Raw genomic sequence first — 17812 nt, forward strand, 5'->3', positions numbered from 1 at the left:
CCACCCTTCGTCTCCTGAATGCATCTCACTCTCACACGCCATTTTCCAACGCTGCTATGCCATCGCGTGAGTGAAAACAGGCTCAAGTTGAATGAAGCACTCAATTCATCGCAAAAGTGTGTCTAGTGCAAATGCGACACAGTGTCCCAACTCCAGTCCTAACCGTTCGCCTCGCCATGCCGGGTATGCAGTACACATGAACAGCCGCCTCAATCACTGCTAAACCCCCGAGCAGTGAGGACTATCTAAACCCCCTTCTGCTCGTCCTCCAACCAGCTGTCGACTATTCAGCAGTCCACAAACACACAAACCTCTGAGCACCTCAACATAGCAATGGCACCGTGTTCGTCGCTGACATCGTCGCCGTCGTCGTGTGCGTCCAAGTCTTCTCTCGTAACAAATGCAATCAGTTCGCGCCGCCGTCGCGAGGCTCACACGTTCGGGCGACCATCCAGGCGCGGCGTATCGGACGGCGCGCGACGGTCGAGTCTCGCATGGGCCTCGGAGGTGGTAATCCTAAACGTGAGTGGTCGGGTCGACGTGAGGCAGGTCGGGCACGCCCTTTCGCTCCCACTCCCACGCCATCAGGCTCCAGTTGAGCTCGCGACGCCAGAAGAGCCCCAACCCTCGTCCACCTCCGTCAGGACGGTCATCCGAGCTCAAGCCCCCGGTGCGTGGCATATGTCGGCTAAACACGACTCTGCCCATGCGCGAGTGCAGGATTCCCATGGAGCAAGCAACGCACGGCTCGTGGGTCACGTACAGTTCGAGGCCGTGGCACAAATAGCCCTCCTTGTTCGGGTGCTCCTGCAGGAAGCACTGGCGCTCGATGTCCAGAAGGGGCCGGTCCTGGAAGGCGTCGTATTCGAGGTTGGCATGCTTGAACTCTACGCCAGCCGCTCGGCGCTCGTGACGGACGAGCTTCTGTGCCACCATGCTGATAGCACGGAGGACGCAGTGCGTCATCGTGTTCATGGGGGTGCCCATACCGTACTCCTGATGCCAGCGCGCGTCCCCAGCAAGCCCAATGACGTGGGATCCCTTGTCATCGCGAAGGACAACGACCGCTCCCATGGCTTCGCCGATGCCAGCTCTCTTGGCGTCGAGGGCCACGCGGTGGGCAAGGGCCATGAAGATGGGCGCGTCGTTCTTGAGTTCGTCGGTGCCGCGGCCTACCATGCTAGGATGAGGTCCCAGCGGGTTGTTCTTGCGGTAAACCGTGGGCCAGAACTGGGAAGACCACATGGCAGCCTGTACCTGCGAGGTCGGGGCTAGCAGGGGGATGGGGATAATGTGGAGGAAGATTTCCTCCTGCTGGAGTCCCTCGATACACGAGAGGGTTTGGATCACAGCCTCCTTGTTGAACTCTTTGACCTCACCCACAATGATGTAGATCCAGTTGGACTTGGCCGTGTGTATCTGCCGTCCAGCGGGCGTGTCGTTCATGAACTGGGTTTTGATATGCGCCGGGAGATCTGACGGCTTCGCGCAGGTGCGAAGATGAGGCAGGGGGTTAGCACTGCCTTCGGGTCGCAGGTTGCGTAGTGCCCTGGCAAAGTAGAGTCAATACACGCTGCAGGCTGTCTTCCGAAAGGGCAGAGGCGACTCACGAGATGACGTCGTTGGCCGACTTGGTCGGCGCCCTGGTGATGTACGCTGTGACGATAGTGTGATCCTGGCGAACTTCCTGAGTCGTCTTGAGGGGGATCAAAACGCCCCTGGGGCGGTTCTTATCTCTGAACTCGTCAAGCAGCGGGTTCGGCGCGACTCCGACAACCTTGAGAGGCTCGGAGTCGGCCAGAGCCGTCTCATTCGGTGCGTTCGCACCGGTGGCAGTGGCGTTGACTGTCATCGTGCCGAATGCCGCAGTATGCTGTTCGCTGTCGCAGTGTACTATAGTGGCTGCACCGACGGGAGCTCGAACCGATATCAGTGGCGGATACGCTGTCGGCAGAGGCCTGAGCGATGATGATGGCTGCTAGGAAGACTCCAAAAATCCACAGGAGAGGAGCACGACCAAACAGCTCGCCTTTGGGTGCCGGGAACGCAACCAAGGGAGGAGAAATGTAGGCAACGAGAGAAGGCGACGAAGGGCCTGCCCAAATAAGCGATCTTTGGCCAAGATGACCCTCCTCTGGACGCGTCTCTAGGGAAATGGGTGGGGTGGAAGCCGCGTTGAGCGCGCGGCCGGCTATGACGGTCGAAGCTTGGCAGGTGCTGGGGTTGGAAGCCGCGAGAGAGCAGCGAAAGGAAAGACTGAGCTGTTGGTTGCTCAGCCAGTACCTTCAAATGCTGTGGGAGCTGCCGTTCTTTGAATGGAGCAGGAATTGTGACGCGGCAGTCTGGCTGCGGCTCCGAGGTTGGCGACTTGAGATGCAGCACGAGCTGTAGCGATGGCTCTCAACTGCCCTCAAAGCCAGCCAACTGTGAAGCTGTGAGCTGCAGACAAGTCCCACGGGCTCTGAAGGGATGAGTGCAGTTGTGCGCGATTGTTTGTGACGGAAGTTGATCCCTGGGGTGAAGACGGGAAAGATGTGTGTGTGTTTGGTTTGAGTGGCAGGCAGGGAGGAGAGGGTGAAAAGGTGAGAGTGGGCGGGGTTGGGGACGGCGAGGGCCGACGAAGATGAACAGGTCCTCCCCAGGCAGAACTGCCAGGTGCGGGGAGCCGTCGCCAGCTGGCAAAGTGAGAAGCTGCTTTCCCAACGATTCGCACTCGCAACGCTCTGCGAGGACCTCGTTGCCCCGTGACGCGAGTGGCGGGGTGAGAACTGCTTTGCCGACCCGTATCAGGCACCTGAGATCGATCCAGAAGCCTCCTCTGTCGTTTACGAGGGGGACAGAGGCCGTGGTCGACTGTTGCGTGCCTTGGTCGCGATGATGTCCAGAAGATATCTTGAACCTCAAACTCGTCGTGATTTCTCTGCACTAGGATTGGATGGGCGGTTTGAGATGTGGCTGTGCGAACGGGACTGGTGAACAGGCCCGGTGGGGCGCCTGGCGCATGTGGCGCAGTAGAATCCACCAGCCACACCTTCTGGAAGCCCAGCTGTCTCGTCAACATTCCAGGGCCCAACCCAACCCATTGGCGCGAGGCGTGGAGATCTTGCCATCTCGCCAGATTGATCGGGGTCAGTGGGGCTGGGTTGGGCGGGCCTGGCAGCCGCCTGCAGCTCGGTGTTGTTTTGCCGAGAGACCCAGGACCAGGGCGACTGCGCTCGCCGTCGACGGCCACGGAGCCCTTTCTGGGCTTCTGCGGGCTGCCTGGAGTGGCATGAAGACGCGCCTCTATCCGGAACTGCCCTGACAGACTTGGCGCAGATCTGGCATCACGTAAATATAGAAGCCGGCGTCTGATTCACGGCTCGTTTCCATTCCACAACGAAATGCGCCGTCTGCGCTAAGGCGACTCAAGACCCGCGCTGTCAAGGTTTCGACCAGCCCGTCAATCTGGACAAATGCGATGATTGCGCCGAGACGCCCGTTGTCATGTCCGCGTTTGCGCTGTACGGTACAATCTCGCTGCCCGGTGGTTCCCCCCAAACCCTCTCCCGTCGATCCACAAGTTTGAGCTAGCATCACTCCTGAGGGCAGGCCAAGTACTGTGCAGGAATAGCATTGGCTCGCGTATCTGCCAGCTGCAGGCATGTTGCATCGGCGCAATGTCGCATCATCTGGCGGCGGCGGCGGCGGCCCGCCTTGGTCCAGCGCGCCTCAAGCAACCCGTTTCGTTCCTGGTTTCGTCAGACTGAATTACTCGGAAGAAACCAAGCGGCCTCGTGCAACGTGCCCTGTCGTCCGGCCACCAAGTTTTGCCAACCCTCCTTTCTTTGGGCTTTGGCAGCTGGACGAGCACTCTCGCATTTCAACGTGGGACACCACCGCGGGAGAGCGCCGGGACACACGGAGATGCTCCGCGACCATTCAGACCGGACTGGACGCCAGACGGAAGATGGGCGCTGCCGCTGGCACTGTCGTCTTACCCCAAAGCGTCGTCATACCGCATGTGCCACCACCACCTCAACCTCAGCCCTTGCCGAATATCCCACCCAGGCCATGTCTCACTCTGCTACGCGCTCGGCCGGCACGACTGTTGGGCAACCGCACCGCACTGCCTGGCGAGGCACGGCAGTCAATCCAGCACCTACGAAGTAACTGTTGAGGAATGAAGCGTCGACGTCCGTGCCCACGGTCCCCAGTCCTGGAACGCCGGACGGCCAAACAAATTTGGGGCTGGATGAAACTCGTCGACGACGGCATGGACGGGTCCTGCTGCACGACCCCAAGCATGCGTGCCGTCGCGCACGGTGAGGTGATTTATTTAAGCATAGATTCAGAGTTTCCTGTCTCAATCTGCGCTGCGACGCTATTTCTGTTGAGGCAACAGGTCTCAGGTGTCGCGGTGAGGCGAGCGAAGATCTGGTTGAGGTGCAACAGCCCAGGGTCTGGATCGGGTTTCGGGGCCAGGAAAAGAAGCTGCTGCTGCTGCTGCGGCGGCCGCGGCAGGGACAGGCGGACGAGCAGGCTGTCCAGGGCGCGCGCGCCGCTCTACGCGCTGCTAAACATGGCACAGGCACCAGGCTGTCCTCGTTGTCGAGTTGATGCCCGCCCGCCTATGGACAAGGCACGGGGTGTGGGCAGCAACTGTCCCCTGGGCAGACGGTGGTGACCACCGTGTCATGGTGGTGGTGGTCAGCTCGCGCCTCGAGGACAGCGAGCAATGTGGAAATGGAAAGCCAGGACCAGGTCTCCTGCGAGGGCCCGGAGCACCGGCGAGCAAGTGCGTAAGCCACCGCGTAACTCGAGCCATGGATGATGCTGGTGGTCGGGGTGTCTCATCCTCCACAGCTCCTCCGCACCAGACGGATGATGATCTTGTTGGAGTCATTACGCAAAGATCGGGGGTAATGGGCGACAACAATCAATTACTACGGCCGCTGTGTCTGGCGTCTTATCAGTGCCCAGCCGCTGCCTGCAGCGGTGGGCTGGCCGCTACACTTTTAGGCTTGGCAGCTACAGGTACTAGCAGGCAGGCACGGCCGGCACTGGCGTCGCCGCTGGAGCAGCCCAGTGTCCAGCATCCATGGATGGATAGGTCAAGCAGCTGGCGCGAATGGCAGCGGGGGGTGGGGTCCGCACGTGGGGATGAGTCGATTGGCGTGCCTGTCGGGCGGCGACATCGGAGAAGAGGCTGGAATGGAGCCCTCCATTGCTGGTGCTCAGTGCGCCGTGCTCGCCTGCCGCGCTTCCCCGCGCTGGGGGATGTCGGGCTCGCGGGATTGTTTGCCCATCATTGACCTCCATGGCTGCTTCCCATGGCACGGGGCGTCTGCAAGTGCGCATTAGCAAGCAGCTACGACTCCGCGGGGCGTGGCGGGCCGGGGTTGCGAACCTGGGGGAGACGACGGAGGCGAGGAAAACGACGCGACGCCGGACGGATGTCCTCCATGCCCTCCATGCAAGACAGACTGGCAGACAGACAGGCAGACCGACAAGCAGGCGGGCAGACGCACACTTCCGCACAAGTCCGCTCCGCCACCGAGCAGCCCCCAACAAGACAGACAGGCTGTTGTTGGACGGCGGCGGTGCCTGTTCCCCGTATTCTGTTTTCCGTCGATGCGCGACACCGAGCGTGCAGACCGACGCGAGTCCCGTCTGCAACTCGCCTGCCAACCTTGGACGTACGTACGGAAGTGGGCAGGCGGACCGAGTGCGGCACGGGAGCAGGCGTCGCCCGATGCAGGGCAGCTCTCGTCATGGAATGTGCTGGGCGCTGCGACACACACACCATCTTCCCAGTGCTTCTAGCTGGACCCTGATCGGTGGTGATGGAGCTTGCCCCCCGGCGGGCCCTGCCCTGGCCATCTACTGTACCCATCCACGCCCCTCCATGCCCATCCACCACCAGGGCAAGCAGGGCATGTCCGCCCGCCGCGCCGACCAGCCAGCCAGCCACCCCTCCCCCGGCCCTGACGTCCATCCTGGCCAGCTCGCTCGCTCGCCGCCCACGGACACAGCTCGGTGCAGCTCCGGACGTGGAGGTGACCGACGGCGCATCAGCGCATCAGCGCGCCCCCCCGTCGTCTGTAGCAGGACAGCTTCCTCCGAAACCTCGAAGCAGCAGCCCTTCCACGGCGATCAGGCCGTGACACGGGCGGGTGGGGGTGCCAGTCCCAGAGTCCAGGTGAAGTGCAACATGTGTGAGATGCATTGACACGCCTCGCCCGTCTTCTTGTTGGGGGGACGCTCCTTTAAGAGGCGCTGCGTCCACAAGTGCCGCGCATGTCTTGCCGTTATCATCAACAAGTCTCGACGACGCCATCGAATATCTACCCCTTGGAGCTCCCGCGCCGGTCGCCAGTGGCTCTCTGCTCCCGCTCTAGTCAGGACAACTGCCACATGCACAAGAGAGTGCGCGCTACAGCACCTTGATACACAACAGGTGGGCTCGCCGCCTGGGTAAACTCTATCGCGCAGGTCGACATAGACAAAGGGCAGTTTGGGCGGCACGCCGTCATACAGTTTGCGCGCCACCAAAGCCATCGAACAGTCGCGCACGGCAGCACAATACGATATCATATATTACACAAAGCATTCCTCCCGCTCGCTTTCCTCGTTTGCTCTCTCAGTCGAACTTGCTTCTTCTCCAACAAGTGAGCCTGGTTTCACCCACACAGCTTGAAAACTCGCCGTCCACAGCTTTTTTGGTCCACATCAACGGCACCTTCTCGGCGCACCAGCACGGCACACCAACACGGCACCACGTCTTGGGAATCTTCTGTCACTCCGTACGGCCACGATTTTTCCCTCCCACTGCACCACAGCTTCTTCGTGTCCACCGCACACGGGTTCGCCGGAGAACCTCAGCCCCACGACTGGACGCGGGCGAGCCAAGAAGCGAAGCGTCCTCACAGCCCACCGCCGTCGAGTCAGCCTGCCAATCCAGGCCCTGAGCCGGTACTTCAAATTTGCGTCTCTCCGGTCCCCTAGCTCGCTCCAGCTGGGTGAGGTGAGGTGAGTGTCTGCCCAGCAACCCAAGTGCCCGCCCGCCCTGCCATCTGCGCGGCGGCCGAGCCCGCCCCGGAGTTAATTACAGGGCCGCTGGGGCTGTCTTCAGGGCTAACTTTGGCCTGGCAGCAGCCTCGCGTCGGCCTCCAAAACTCACCGAAGCCTCCACCAGCGGTAGTGCTGTGCCTCTGCAGCAGCCACTGCCACTGCTAGCTCCGACTTGGTAGCGGGCAGGGCCCACCGCGTCCATCCACTCGGTCGCCCCACGAGCCGGTTTCGCTGGCCTAACTGAACCCTTGGACGTCATTGGACAGGGATCCTCCTCCCACCACCTCGCGCCGCACGCCCACGCCTGCCCACGCTCACGCCCACGGCGCCTTGGGTGGCTCTTGACTTGTTTGACTTGTTGAGCAGGCGCACGCCCGCCTCCCCGGCCCTTCCTGGCCTCCAGCAACTCGATTTTCTCCTCCTCCCTCACCAACATCCAGATGCCAGTCGCAGTGCCCATACCCAGACAAGGTGTGTATTGACCTCTGTCTGTCTTCATCTCCTCTTTTGCACTCTCGTCTCGCCGCTCCAGCACCGGAGCCTCTGTACCCTCCCCCGAACAGGCACTCACTTTTTTTTTCGACTTAGACGTGGGCCACAAGCAAGCCAAGCAGTCCGACTTAGCCCAGCTTGTCATGCACAGCTCGTTGGCCTCATCGTCGCCACCTACTGTCTCGCCCACGACTTCGGAGCCGGACCACAGCCTAGCTGTGCTGCCGCCGTCCGCTGTCGCATATGGCTCTCCTACGCCCGGATATGCGTCGTCCGCGACCTCGGCGCCAATCCCCGTCCCAGCCATGGCCCAGGCCATGCGCATCATGAAGGACTTGACGGACACGCCGCAGTCCCAGAGCGTCACCTCGACGGCTCCCAGTTCCCCGCGCATGTAAGCGCCCTTTGCCTTTCTGCGCCTCACCAGTGGCGCCCTCACGGATGACAGCCGTTGCTGACGAGACGTGTGCAGGCCTCCTCAGCGCCAAAACTCCGGTAGCCAAACCCCCCGAGTGCGCCCTCATGCGACCACGCTCAACATCCCCGGCATGACGCGCTCCCGCGTCTCCCCCGACGGCCGCATCCCTCAGCGCGACGTCGCCGCCAAGCTCGTCATCGTCATGGTGGGCCTGCCCGCCCGTGGCAAATCTTACATCACCAAGAAGTTGCAGCGGTACCTCTCATGGCAGCAACACGATTCGAGAATTTTCAACGTCGGGAACAGAAGGCGACACGCCGCCGGCATCAAGGTCTCGGCAAAGGCCAAGTTGGCGCCCGAGCCCGACTTCCTCGACCCGCCTGTCCGCGCCGCCAAGATCCTGCTCAACGGTTTCCCTGCGCCAACTGAGGAGCTCAGCTCCGCGACGTCGGAACCCACAGCCCTCACCCTCGACAGCCCTGGTTTGGAACAGGACACTGATCAGTCGGCCAAGTTCTTTGATCCCAAGAATGCAAAGGCGTCCGCTCTGCGAGACCAAGTTGCGATGGAGACGCTGGATGAACTGCTGGACTACCTCCTGAACCAGGGGGGTGCTGTCGGTATTCTGGACGCTACCAACAGCACTCTTGAGCGGAGGCAGCACATTGTCGAGCGCATCAGGGAGCGCGAACCCAAGCTCGGCATCCTCTTCATCGAAAGCATCTGCAGGGACCAGCACCTCCTCGAAGCCAATATGCGCCTCAAGCTCTCCGGCCCTGACTACCGCGACAAGGACCCCTTGAAGTCCCTCGAAGACTTCAAGGCCCGAGTTGCCGCGTACGCCAGCGCCTATGTGCCCCTTGGCGACTATGAGGAGGATCATGACCTGCAGTACATTCAGGTTCGTTGCCAACCGCCTACATTTCGTGTGATAAGAGACTAACCAATTTTTTCAGATGGTAGATGTTGGTCGCAAGCTTGTGCAGCACAGGCTCAAGGGCTTCTTGAGCGGCGGAATCAGCACTTATCTTTCCAGCTTCAACCTTGCTCCACGACAGATCTGGATCACACGACACGGGCAGAGTGTCGACAACGAGTTGGGCAAGCTCGGTGGCAATTCGCCGCTGACTGAGCGCGGCCACTGCTATGGTCTCGCCCTCTACCGCTTCATCACTCAGAAGAGAAAGGAGTGGTTGATGGAGCAGAAAAGCAAGATGGCCCAGGCAACATTCCCACCTCAGCCTGGTGACAACACCCCTCCTTACCCCGACATGAATCGGGATCTTGACGAGAAGAACTTTTGCGTCTGGACATCGATGCTCCAGCGAAGCGTCGAGACTGCCGAATATTTTGACGCCGATGATGATTACGACGTCAAGAACTGGGAAATGCTCAACGAACTCAACTCCGGCCAGTTCGAAGGCATGACTTACCAGGAAATTGCGAGGAAGTACCCCGAAGAGTTCCACAGGCGTTCTCAAGACAAGCTCAACTACATCTACCCGGGCGTCGGTGGCGAGGGTTACTTGCAGGTTATCAGCCGCCTGCGCGACATGGTCCGAGAGATTGAGCGCATTACCGACCACGTACTCATCATTGGGCACCGCTCGGTGTGCCGCGTCCTCATGGCCTACTTCATGGATCTGACTCGCGAGGACATTACCGACATGGACGTTCCACTTGGAATGCTTTACTCGATTGAGCCCAAGCCGTACGGAATCGCATTCCACGCCTACAAGTACGACGAGGCCCGCAGCTGGTTCGAGGAGCTGCCCAACTACAAGCCGCAAAAGGCTACCCGAGGCAGCGTTTGAGCTGCCAAAATACGATACCCATACATGATTTTACGATTTGACAGGAATCTTTTGTTCAGAACGTGTACAACAGCAAGCAACAGCACTGTCTGCAGTATTGCGAGGATCAGCACCGGCGTTTGATTTCAGGAGATGGAGTCCTTTTAGACAGGATGACGGCAGCAGACACGAAAGGCGTCCCGATTTCAGGAGAGTACCCAGGGCTGGAAGGCTTGAGCCGGTCGCGTTGATTCTGGGCCAACGGTGCATGAGTTGCGTCTGCCAGCAGCGGTTTTAGTCACTTTCGGCGTTTTATTGGGAACTTGAGGGTTCGGAATCGCTAGGTGCCAGGGGTGTTGCTTCAAGAGACGGTCACTGGAAAGGGGCGTGTCTTACAGACTCTGCTTGTGCGCGCAGGAAGCGCTTTCACGGCTGTCGCCGCCTGTCACTGAGACGGACTTTGTGATGAGGGTTCGCGATATCTATGTATGACTACCTCTTACGTGTCTCGAGCGACTACGTTACCGAGCATCTGCAACTGTTGTTCAAAAATCATGAGTCCCACCGGGACTTTTCCCTATATGTGATTGTGATCCTTAACGCCGTGCCATGCGAATCACCAGATTTACAGCCAAGAAATATGAAGACCGAGCCAGATAGCCTATTTTTCCTTTGCCAACACCATCTTTTGTCTTTCGCTCTTGCGCCGCTCGAACTGCTTCTTTGTGTGCCGGCGCTCGTTCTCCTCCTTCCGCTTGATGCTCTTGATCTCGTCGGACTTGATCTCGGCGGCCTTCTTGAGGACCTTCGGGATGTGGCGATGGCGCTTGATGCGGCGGACCTCGGGCATGTGAGAGTAGCGGTTGATGAGGGCCTCGTTGTACTCGAGGGCCTGGCGGTGGCGGGCCGACTTGACGCCCTGGCGCTCCGAGGCGTTTGCGCGCCAGAGGCGGATGTTACCGTCGTCGGAGCCGGAGAGGATGTACTTGTTGTCCGGGGTCCAGCGGGCAGCCATGACGCGCTGCATGCGCTTGGTGTGATAGATGTCGCGGGAGTGGCCCTGGTCGCGGTTCCAGAGGCGGACGGTGCGGTCCCACGAGGCGGAGACGAGCTCCTCGCCCGTGGGGGAGAACTCGACGTCCATGACGGCGGCGACGTGGTCCTTGAGGACGTTGAGGGCGCGGTCGAAGCGGCGCATGTCGAAGAGGTAGAGGTTGTGATCCTCGGAGGCCGTGGCGAGGTTGAAGGCCTCCATAGGGGACCAGGCTATGCGGTTGGTGGCAAAGTTGAGGATGGTCTTGGTGACGGGGGTCGAGGTGCGCAGGTCGTAGATGACGACGGAGCGGTCGGTGGAGCAGGAGGCGAGGACGGACGTCTCGACGTAGTTGAAGGCGACGTTGGTGATGGTGTCGGTTGAAGTGGGCCAGTGCAGGACTTCCGGCGCAGCAGTGTGCTTCTCGAGATCGTAAATAGAGATGACGCTCGAGGCGGCGGCGAAAGCATTCTTTGACCGGTGGTGGGATAGGCTGGTAAAGGCACCGGATCCGAGCCACGACGAGATGGGCGCAGCCTCGCTCTGCGTGTTGTACGGATCGAACAGCTTGACGGTGCGGTCGGCGGCACACGTCAGGAGCTTCTGGTCGCGCGTCCACTCGAGGCCCTTGACGATGTTCTCGTGGGCACTCGTATGCCACACCTCATCCCTGTCCGTCAGGTCCCAGACCTTGACAACGCCGTCGCCGCTGCCGCTGGCGAAGCGCTGCAGCGAATTGGGGTCCTTGGCGATGGAGTAGACGCCGTCGACGTGGCCGCGGCCGAGCTGCGCAACGAACGGCGCGGCGTGCATGCGCTCGAGCTTGACGGCGTTGACGGCGCGCTGGTACTCGCGGGCGCGCTCGAACGGGTGCAGCGCCGAGTCGAGGTTGCGCGGCTGCTTGGCAACGTCGGAGCCGGGCGCCTGGTGCGACGCCACGGACCGGCTGAGGGCTTTGATCTTCATGACTTGAGCGCGTGTCGCTGCGGCCTCGACGGTGGTGGGCGATTCGTCGACGAGAGGGGGGCCAGGCAGGCGGGCGATGGGGAGGGCTGTCGAAGCTGTGAGGTAGGGTCCAGGAATCTGAGGTTCCAAAATTTCCCAATGTGAGGTGAGTTTGGCTGGCAGATGGCGGGGAATTTTTTTGCTTTATCGGACGTCCAACTGTAGCGCGATAAGGCGGGTGTTGAGCCGCTGACTAAGTCGCGGTGGCGCGGCGCGAACACCCGCAAGGGATCTCTTTTGGCGGGCTTGAATCGCCTTGCTAAATCCCACCAGCCTTCTCTCGCCCAACTTCCTTCACGCCTTCACTCCCACGACTCGCAACGACCTCTACGAACCCGACGACGAGGACGAAACGAATCGACAAGAGATACTTGCGCGATCCGTCGAAGGGCTCCTGCGAGTGGATCAAGTTACGGTCGCAGCCGCGGCCGGTCTGAGCGGCCGAGATGGACGGTATGGACTACGACCCGATGGTGATGGACGGGGAGCCGGAGCAGCCCCAGGTCAAGATCTCAGCGGTACGTAGGCCGCGAAGGGCACTTCATCCGCTTAACCTTGGAGCAGAAGTGGCTGACGAGCAGTGCAGGCCGACAGCACGCGGGTCGACTTTGAGCTGTCCAAGACGAACCTCTCCTTCGCCAACTCGATACGTCGCATCATCCAGGCCGAAGTGCCGACCATCGCCATCGACCTGGTCGAGGTCGAGGTCAACAGCTCCGTGCTGGCCGACGAGTTCATCGCGCACCGGCTGGGCCTCATCCCGCTCAGCTCCAAGGGCGTCAACGAGCTCAACTACTCGCGCGACTGCGACTGCGAGCAGTACTGCGAGCAGTGCAGCGTCACGCTCACCCTGCACGCCAAGTGCACGAGCGACCAGATCATGAAGGTGTACGCGCGCGACCTCGTCGTCGATGGCCGCCACGCCAGCCCCGTCGGCAGCCCCGTCATAACCGACCCCGAGGGGCTGGGGTGCCTCATCGCCAAGCTGCGCGAGGGCCAGGAGCTGAAGCTCTCGTGCATCGCCAAGAAGGGCATCGCCAAGGAGCACGCAAAGTGGATGCCCACGTCGGCCGTCGGCTTCGAGTACGATCCTCACAACAAGCTGCACCACCTCGACCTGTGGTACGAGAACAACACCGATCCGCAGAAGGAATGGTAAGTTGCCGTGGCGCGCCGCCCTGTCTTGTCCCCTCGCCGAGACGGATTGCTGACTCTGTATAACCAGGCCCAAGAGCAAATACGCCGAGTGGGAAGAGCCCCTGCAGGAGGGTGAGACGTTCAACTACGACGCCATGCCTGAGCGATTCTACTTCGAGGTGGAGGCAGCCGGGACCATGGAGCCCGATCAGATCGTGCAAGGAGGAATAAGAGTCCTCCAGCAGAAGATTGGCGCCCTCCTCAAGGGCCTCGACCCGAGAAAATACGGTGGTGAGGATGCCGACATGGACGGCCCCCGGAGTCCGGACATGAACATGGACGGCGGCACCACGCCCTGGCAGGATCAGGGATTCACAACCCCGTACGGCGGCAACATGACGGCCTACGGCGGGGGCAACACGGCCTATGGCGGCGCCCCGGGCACGTCTTACGGAGGAGCCGGCACGTCGTATGGAGGCGGTGCAGGCACGTCGTACGGTGGCGGAGGCTCGTATGGGAGCACCACGCCGTACGGCCAGCCATCGTGGCAGTGAGTTTGGCGTTTGGGAGGGGCGCTCGGGCGGCGGGCGCTTTTCGAAAAATGGTTGGCGCAGTCTTGTATGCTTCCAGGGGCCTTGTAAAGTAAACATGAGAATCACGGACGGGGTAGATATGAACCGTGCACGCGTCACCCTGAAGCAGCGCTCGCGGATGGCGGGACGCATAGTGCGCTTATAAGTCTATGCGTATTTCCTGATGAAGCGGGTGCGTGCTCCGCTTGTCTAGTATTCCGCGGCCCTCGTTTTTAAGTACGTAGCCGCCTCGGGTAGAAACAGAAAGTCATTTGCCGTACAGTAAGTAAAACCCGTTTATGCATCGTCGCCCCGTCTAAGTCGCAACGCCGTCTACACATGCGCGTTCCCCCGATGCATGAGGGGGGAACCAGATGTACAATGTATAACAAGAGGATTTGGGGGTGGAAAAGCAGAAAGGGGAAAACAAAATCACAGCTTTTGCTCGTCGATGCCCTTGACCTTTCTATATGCTTTTCGGTGCATCTCCAGGAAGACGAATGTACAGATGGTGTGCCTGGTTCGGAGATTGTTAGACTTTCCGAAGAGATGCGGGTGGCTGTATACTACATGGTTGTAAAATAGGGAATGGGGGAGTAAGGAACTCACGGTCCGAGGCGGAGGAAGCTGGGGACCCAGCCCTTAAACATCCAGCCTATGCCGTCGGCCTTGTAGGCGTCGCCGACGACGCGGAGGATGCCCTGGTGGTGGGCCGAGGACATGACGCGGGTCTTGATGACGTCGATGGGGCTGGTGGCCGTGGCGGCAGCCAGGCCGGCGAGGAAGGAGGCGGTGAAGTGGGTGGTGAGGTTGTCGCCCATGGGGGTGTAGTCCATGAGGATACGTTTGAAGGTGTCGTAGGTGGCGAGCTGCCCGGCGGTCATGACGGCGGCGCGGCTGCTGTTGGGGAGCCACCCGCGGAAGAAGCTCAGGGGCCCCTCCTCGCGGGCCATGCGGGCCATGCCGTCGACGGCGTGGCGGTAGTTGCGGCGCTCGGCGGGCGGCAGGGCGGCGTCATGCTGCATGCGCACGTTGAGAACGTCGGCGAAGTTGCCCGCGATGCCGCCGAGGAAGCCGGACCCCATGGCCATGGCGATGAGGGCCGGGAAGGACGGTTCGCGGCCGGGGGGCAGGGTGCGCGAGTAACGCGTCTTGAGCTCCTCGTAGACGCCGAACCGGACCGTCGAGTAGGTGAGCTGCCGCAGGAGCGAGGCCGAGATGCCGCTGTAGAGGGCCAGCGGGCCGTCGTTCTTGATGATGTGGACAAAGGTGCCGCTCATGTTTTTGGGCGCGTTGCCCTTGCGCATCTGCAGACGGACCTGCGTGGGAGGATGTACGTGTTAGTCAATGCGGCGGGGGGTGGATGGCCCGGGGGTTTGTTTGCGATCGCGCGCAGCATGCAATTGCATGGCGCATGTGCGCGGCGCGCTCGCCATCGTGGTCGTGCGAGGTGCGTACCTTTACTATAAGTGTGCGTGTCGCGGTCAGCAAGTTGTCCTGGGCCGAGGCCGCAAACGAGGGCATCGTGTGTACGCAAAACTTACCCAGATCAAGCGGGTGCGTGACGCAGGCGGCCATGCTACTGGCACTGCCGCCAAACCAAAACGGATACCGTACAGCCGGCGGCTTCTTTTTCCTGCGCTCGTCGACCTTGGCCGCAACAGCGACGTCGGGATTGTTGGTGGTGGCCGCAGCTGTGGTTGTGGTCGGGGCCGAGGCCGAAGCCGAAGCCGGCGCCGCGGAGGAAGCGGCCATGGTTTTTCGTCTCGACGACTTCGACTAATGCAAACGGAGCGCGCGCTCTGCGGCGACGGGAGGAGGGGAACGGACGGACGGCGGCCTATTGTGACATTGCACGACGGCGGCGGGCGGGAAGGGGCAGCATGCGCGGCCGCAATTGGGTGGTCGCGGACGGTCGTAGGAGGTTGAGGTGAGGTGCGAGAAGGGGCTTCGCTTGCTCCTGCTGCGGCTGTTGCTGCTGACGAGGGTGGGTAGTGGTGTTGGTGAAGAAAGAAGTGGCGCCGTTCGGCTACTGGAGACAAATTCTCGGCCGTTGACGTCGGAACGGCGGCAGAAAACTTGCCCTGGCAGTGGCTGGCCGACTGGGACTTGCCGCGGGGGGGCAGGCGGCGGCTCCGCACCTCAGGCGGTGACGTCGTATGATTTGCTCCAGGAACTGGCGGCGGGCGTCGCATTTCACGTCTCTCGTATGTACGAAGGTAGGCTGTCGGTTGTGTCTCCTTGTCTGCTGGGACGAAGGATCCAATTTTTTGTTGGAAGGGCTATACAGGCGTCGCTTTGCACATTTTATTTCCAGGAGCGTCAATCATCCTCAAGGCCGGGCACTGCACATGTTCCGATTGTGCAAGCATCTGACGAAAGGGCCGTTCAGATGTGTTGTGTGAAGTGTACGCCCTGTCATCCGGTCGTGCGCCTAATGCTGAGGGGATATAGCAGCTACCCGATGACACTGTCGTAAAGTCCCAGCATATAAACAGATCGGGGGCTAACACAAGGATTATATGTGAGTGTCAAAAAAAGACGCGAGCACGAGCGAATTGCGCAACTGCTCCCCGGCCGTCGGTTTTCTGCAGGGTAAGTCGGAAAGTCCTGGTATTTCAGTCGGTCCGAGTCCTAACACAGGCATAGTATACTACAGAGGTTGCATACAGGTTGCAAATGTGCCACTATTGGCCGCAGAGGTCTGTGTGCCCATGAGCACTCCTTGAATGTCATCGGCGGGCGCCCCTCTTATTAACGCCTTGATTCGAATCATGGCCTGGAGACACGAGGTAAATAGAGGTGAAAGTAGCCTCCTATATTAATAGAGAAATTTATATACGAAAATAAGGATACATGGCAGAAATATTAAGCACAATCGACCGCATCCAGCTTGTCCCTATCCTGGATAAATATCCCGCTCAAAGTTCAAGAACTGGCTATAGTCAACTTGGTCACATGCCGCCAGCAACTCTTCCGTGCTCATACCTGCCAGGTCAATACCCTCCCATACGGGATCAGTGGCCAAAGCTGTTTCGTCGACGAGATGCTCCGCGTCCTGAGGTGTGCGTCCTTGTCGGTGCTCTGCCACGTCCGACAAGGCCTCTCTGGACGCTGTCCTCGAAACATATCCCGACTCTGGTGGTATACTTGGTTCGAGCAGGGCGATACTGTCTCCAAGGGGTCCTCCAGAGAAACACCTTGGCGCAGCCCGAAGAGAATCTCGGACACCGCGGAGAGATTCGCTCATGGTTGGGTGACCCGAGGCAAGGGCGCCGTCTTCAGGCGCCGAGCAAGGAGTGCTCACAAAGCTCTCCAAAGCGGCTTGGAAACCGGTTCGTATCGTTTGCTCTATCTGATCCTGCAGTTCAGACGCAGATGCCCCCAACATCTCCCTGAGGGCGTTGTGGGTAAGCTGCTCTTTGAGGATAGCACTGACCCGAGCTTGGCAGAACTGCACGAAACTGTCGAAGTCGCGTGTTCGCTCAAAATCCATGTATGGAGAGTTTGGTCGCGGGATATCCTCGAAGAGAATGTCCCAAATGACATACCACTGCTCCTCCGCAGTATGCTTGCTATTGGACTTCTCCCGAAGCATCCTTTGCTGGTGGTGTTTTACGCCGTCCAATGCCTCGAACGGCCGAGGGACGCACCTGGTTGCTCCCGTGGCCACGACATGTTCCTGTTGGTCCTGCAATTGCTCGAAAACCCTTTTACAGCTTTCGCAATATAATGGGCAATGCTTTCTCGTAAGGTGCTGCTTAACATCCCGGATTCTCGCCAGCTTCCTGGGAAAGCAGGCTTGATGTTTCGTGGGGTTCTTCTTCCAGAAAGGGCAAGCGAACAGCTTTCGAGGCGGTTCACCTGGTTTGGGCGTTTCCGTAGCCAAAACCGGGGTTCCCCGAAGATCTGCATCCTCATCCCTATCGTCCGGTGCCCTCAGTCTTCTGCGTTTGCACGGAGGGCCGGTTGCCGACGAAGACGACCTGCTTGGCCGTTCGGGCCTCGATGTGCAGCGCTGCTTGGGTTCTTCTGAGGATTGGAGTTGCTTTTTCTTATCTTGCCAATCTTTCAATAGTACATGAAGTACGTCGGTGAGGATTACTGACGCGGCAGGGCCGAGACCAAAGGGATCCAGTGGTTCCGAAGAGTCCGATATGGATAACATGTCGGAGTCAAGCGACTCAGTACAAGGAACCGAGGTCGCATCACGAGAAACCATGGGAGGCACACAGGTCCCTCTTCGACCTATACCACCAGAGGAGTCTCGATAAGAGGCAGGGGTGACTGATTCGTTGGCCTTTACGTC

The 17812-nt window shown here is 60.1% G+C and overlaps 6 protein-coding genes across 6 annotated transcripts; 2 read left to right on the forward strand and 4 right to left on the reverse strand.

Annotated features, from left to right (window-relative positions):
• Nucleotides 1–516: 516 nt before the first annotated feature.
• On the reverse strand, nt 517–1852 carry PLICBS_008241 (tRNA-specific adenosine deaminase subunit tad3; the record flags this gene model as incomplete). Its single annotated transcript, XM_018324258.2, has 2 exons — nt 517–1549; nt 1611–1852. 2 exons carry the CDS (start codon nt 1850–1852, stop codon nt 517–519), a joined length of 1275 nt encoding a protein of 424 aa, XP_018177437.2.
• Nucleotides 1853–7850: 5998 nt separating this feature from the next.
• PLICBS_008242 (uncharacterized protein) lies at nt 7851–9777 on the forward strand (the record flags this gene model as incomplete). Its single annotated transcript, XM_018324256.1, has 3 exons — nt 7851–7939; nt 8018–8864; nt 8920–9777. 3 exons carry the CDS (start codon nt 7851–7853, stop codon nt 9775–9777), a joined length of 1794 nt encoding a protein of 597 aa, XP_018177435.1.
• Nucleotides 9778–10417: 640 nt separating this feature from the next.
• PLICBS_008243 (rRNA-processing protein sof1) lies at nt 10418–11755 on the reverse strand (the record flags this gene model as incomplete). The annotated part of the gene is made up of 1 exon (XM_018324255.1): nt 10418–11755. One exon carries the CDS (start codon nt 11753–11755, stop codon nt 10418–10420), a length of 1338 nt encoding a protein of 445 aa, XP_018177434.1.
• Nucleotides 11756–12240: 485 nt separating this feature from the next.
• On the forward strand, nt 12241–13485 carry PLICBS_008244 (45 kDa subunit of RNA polymerase II; the record flags this gene model as incomplete). The annotated part of the gene is made up of 3 exons (XM_018324254.2): nt 12241–12312; nt 12381–12949; nt 13020–13485. 3 exons carry the CDS (start codon nt 12241–12243, stop codon nt 13483–13485), a joined length of 1107 nt encoding a protein of 368 aa, XP_018177433.2.
• Nucleotides 13486–13935: 450 nt separating this feature from the next.
• PLICBS_008245 (mitochondrial dicarboxylate transporter) lies at nt 13936–15258 on the reverse strand (the record flags this gene model as incomplete). The annotated part of the gene is made up of 3 exons (XM_018324253.2): nt 13936–14020; nt 14113–14822; nt 14962–15258. The coding sequence occupies 3 exons, from the start codon at nt 15256–15258 to the stop codon at nt 13936–13938; spliced, it is 1092 nt and encodes a 363-aa protein (XP_018177432.2).
• A 1227-nt stretch (nt 15259–16485) lies between these two features.
• On the reverse strand, nt 16486–17101 carry PLICBS_008246 (uncharacterized protein; the record flags this gene model as incomplete). The annotated part of the gene is made up of 2 exons (XM_065601353.1): nt 16486–16491; nt 16811–17101. 2 exons carry the CDS (start codon nt 17099–17101, stop codon nt 16486–16488), a joined length of 297 nt encoding a protein of 98 aa, XP_065457425.1.
• Nucleotides 17102–17812: the final 711 nt, after the last annotated feature.

Source organism: Purpureocillium lilacinum, assembly GCF_023168085.1.
Source record: "Purpureocillium lilacinum CBS 284.36 DNA, scaffold_6, whole genome shotgun sequence".
NCBI classification, from domain to species: domain Eukaryota; kingdom Fungi; phylum Ascomycota; class Sordariomycetes; order Hypocreales; family Ophiocordycipitaceae; genus Purpureocillium; species Purpureocillium lilacinum.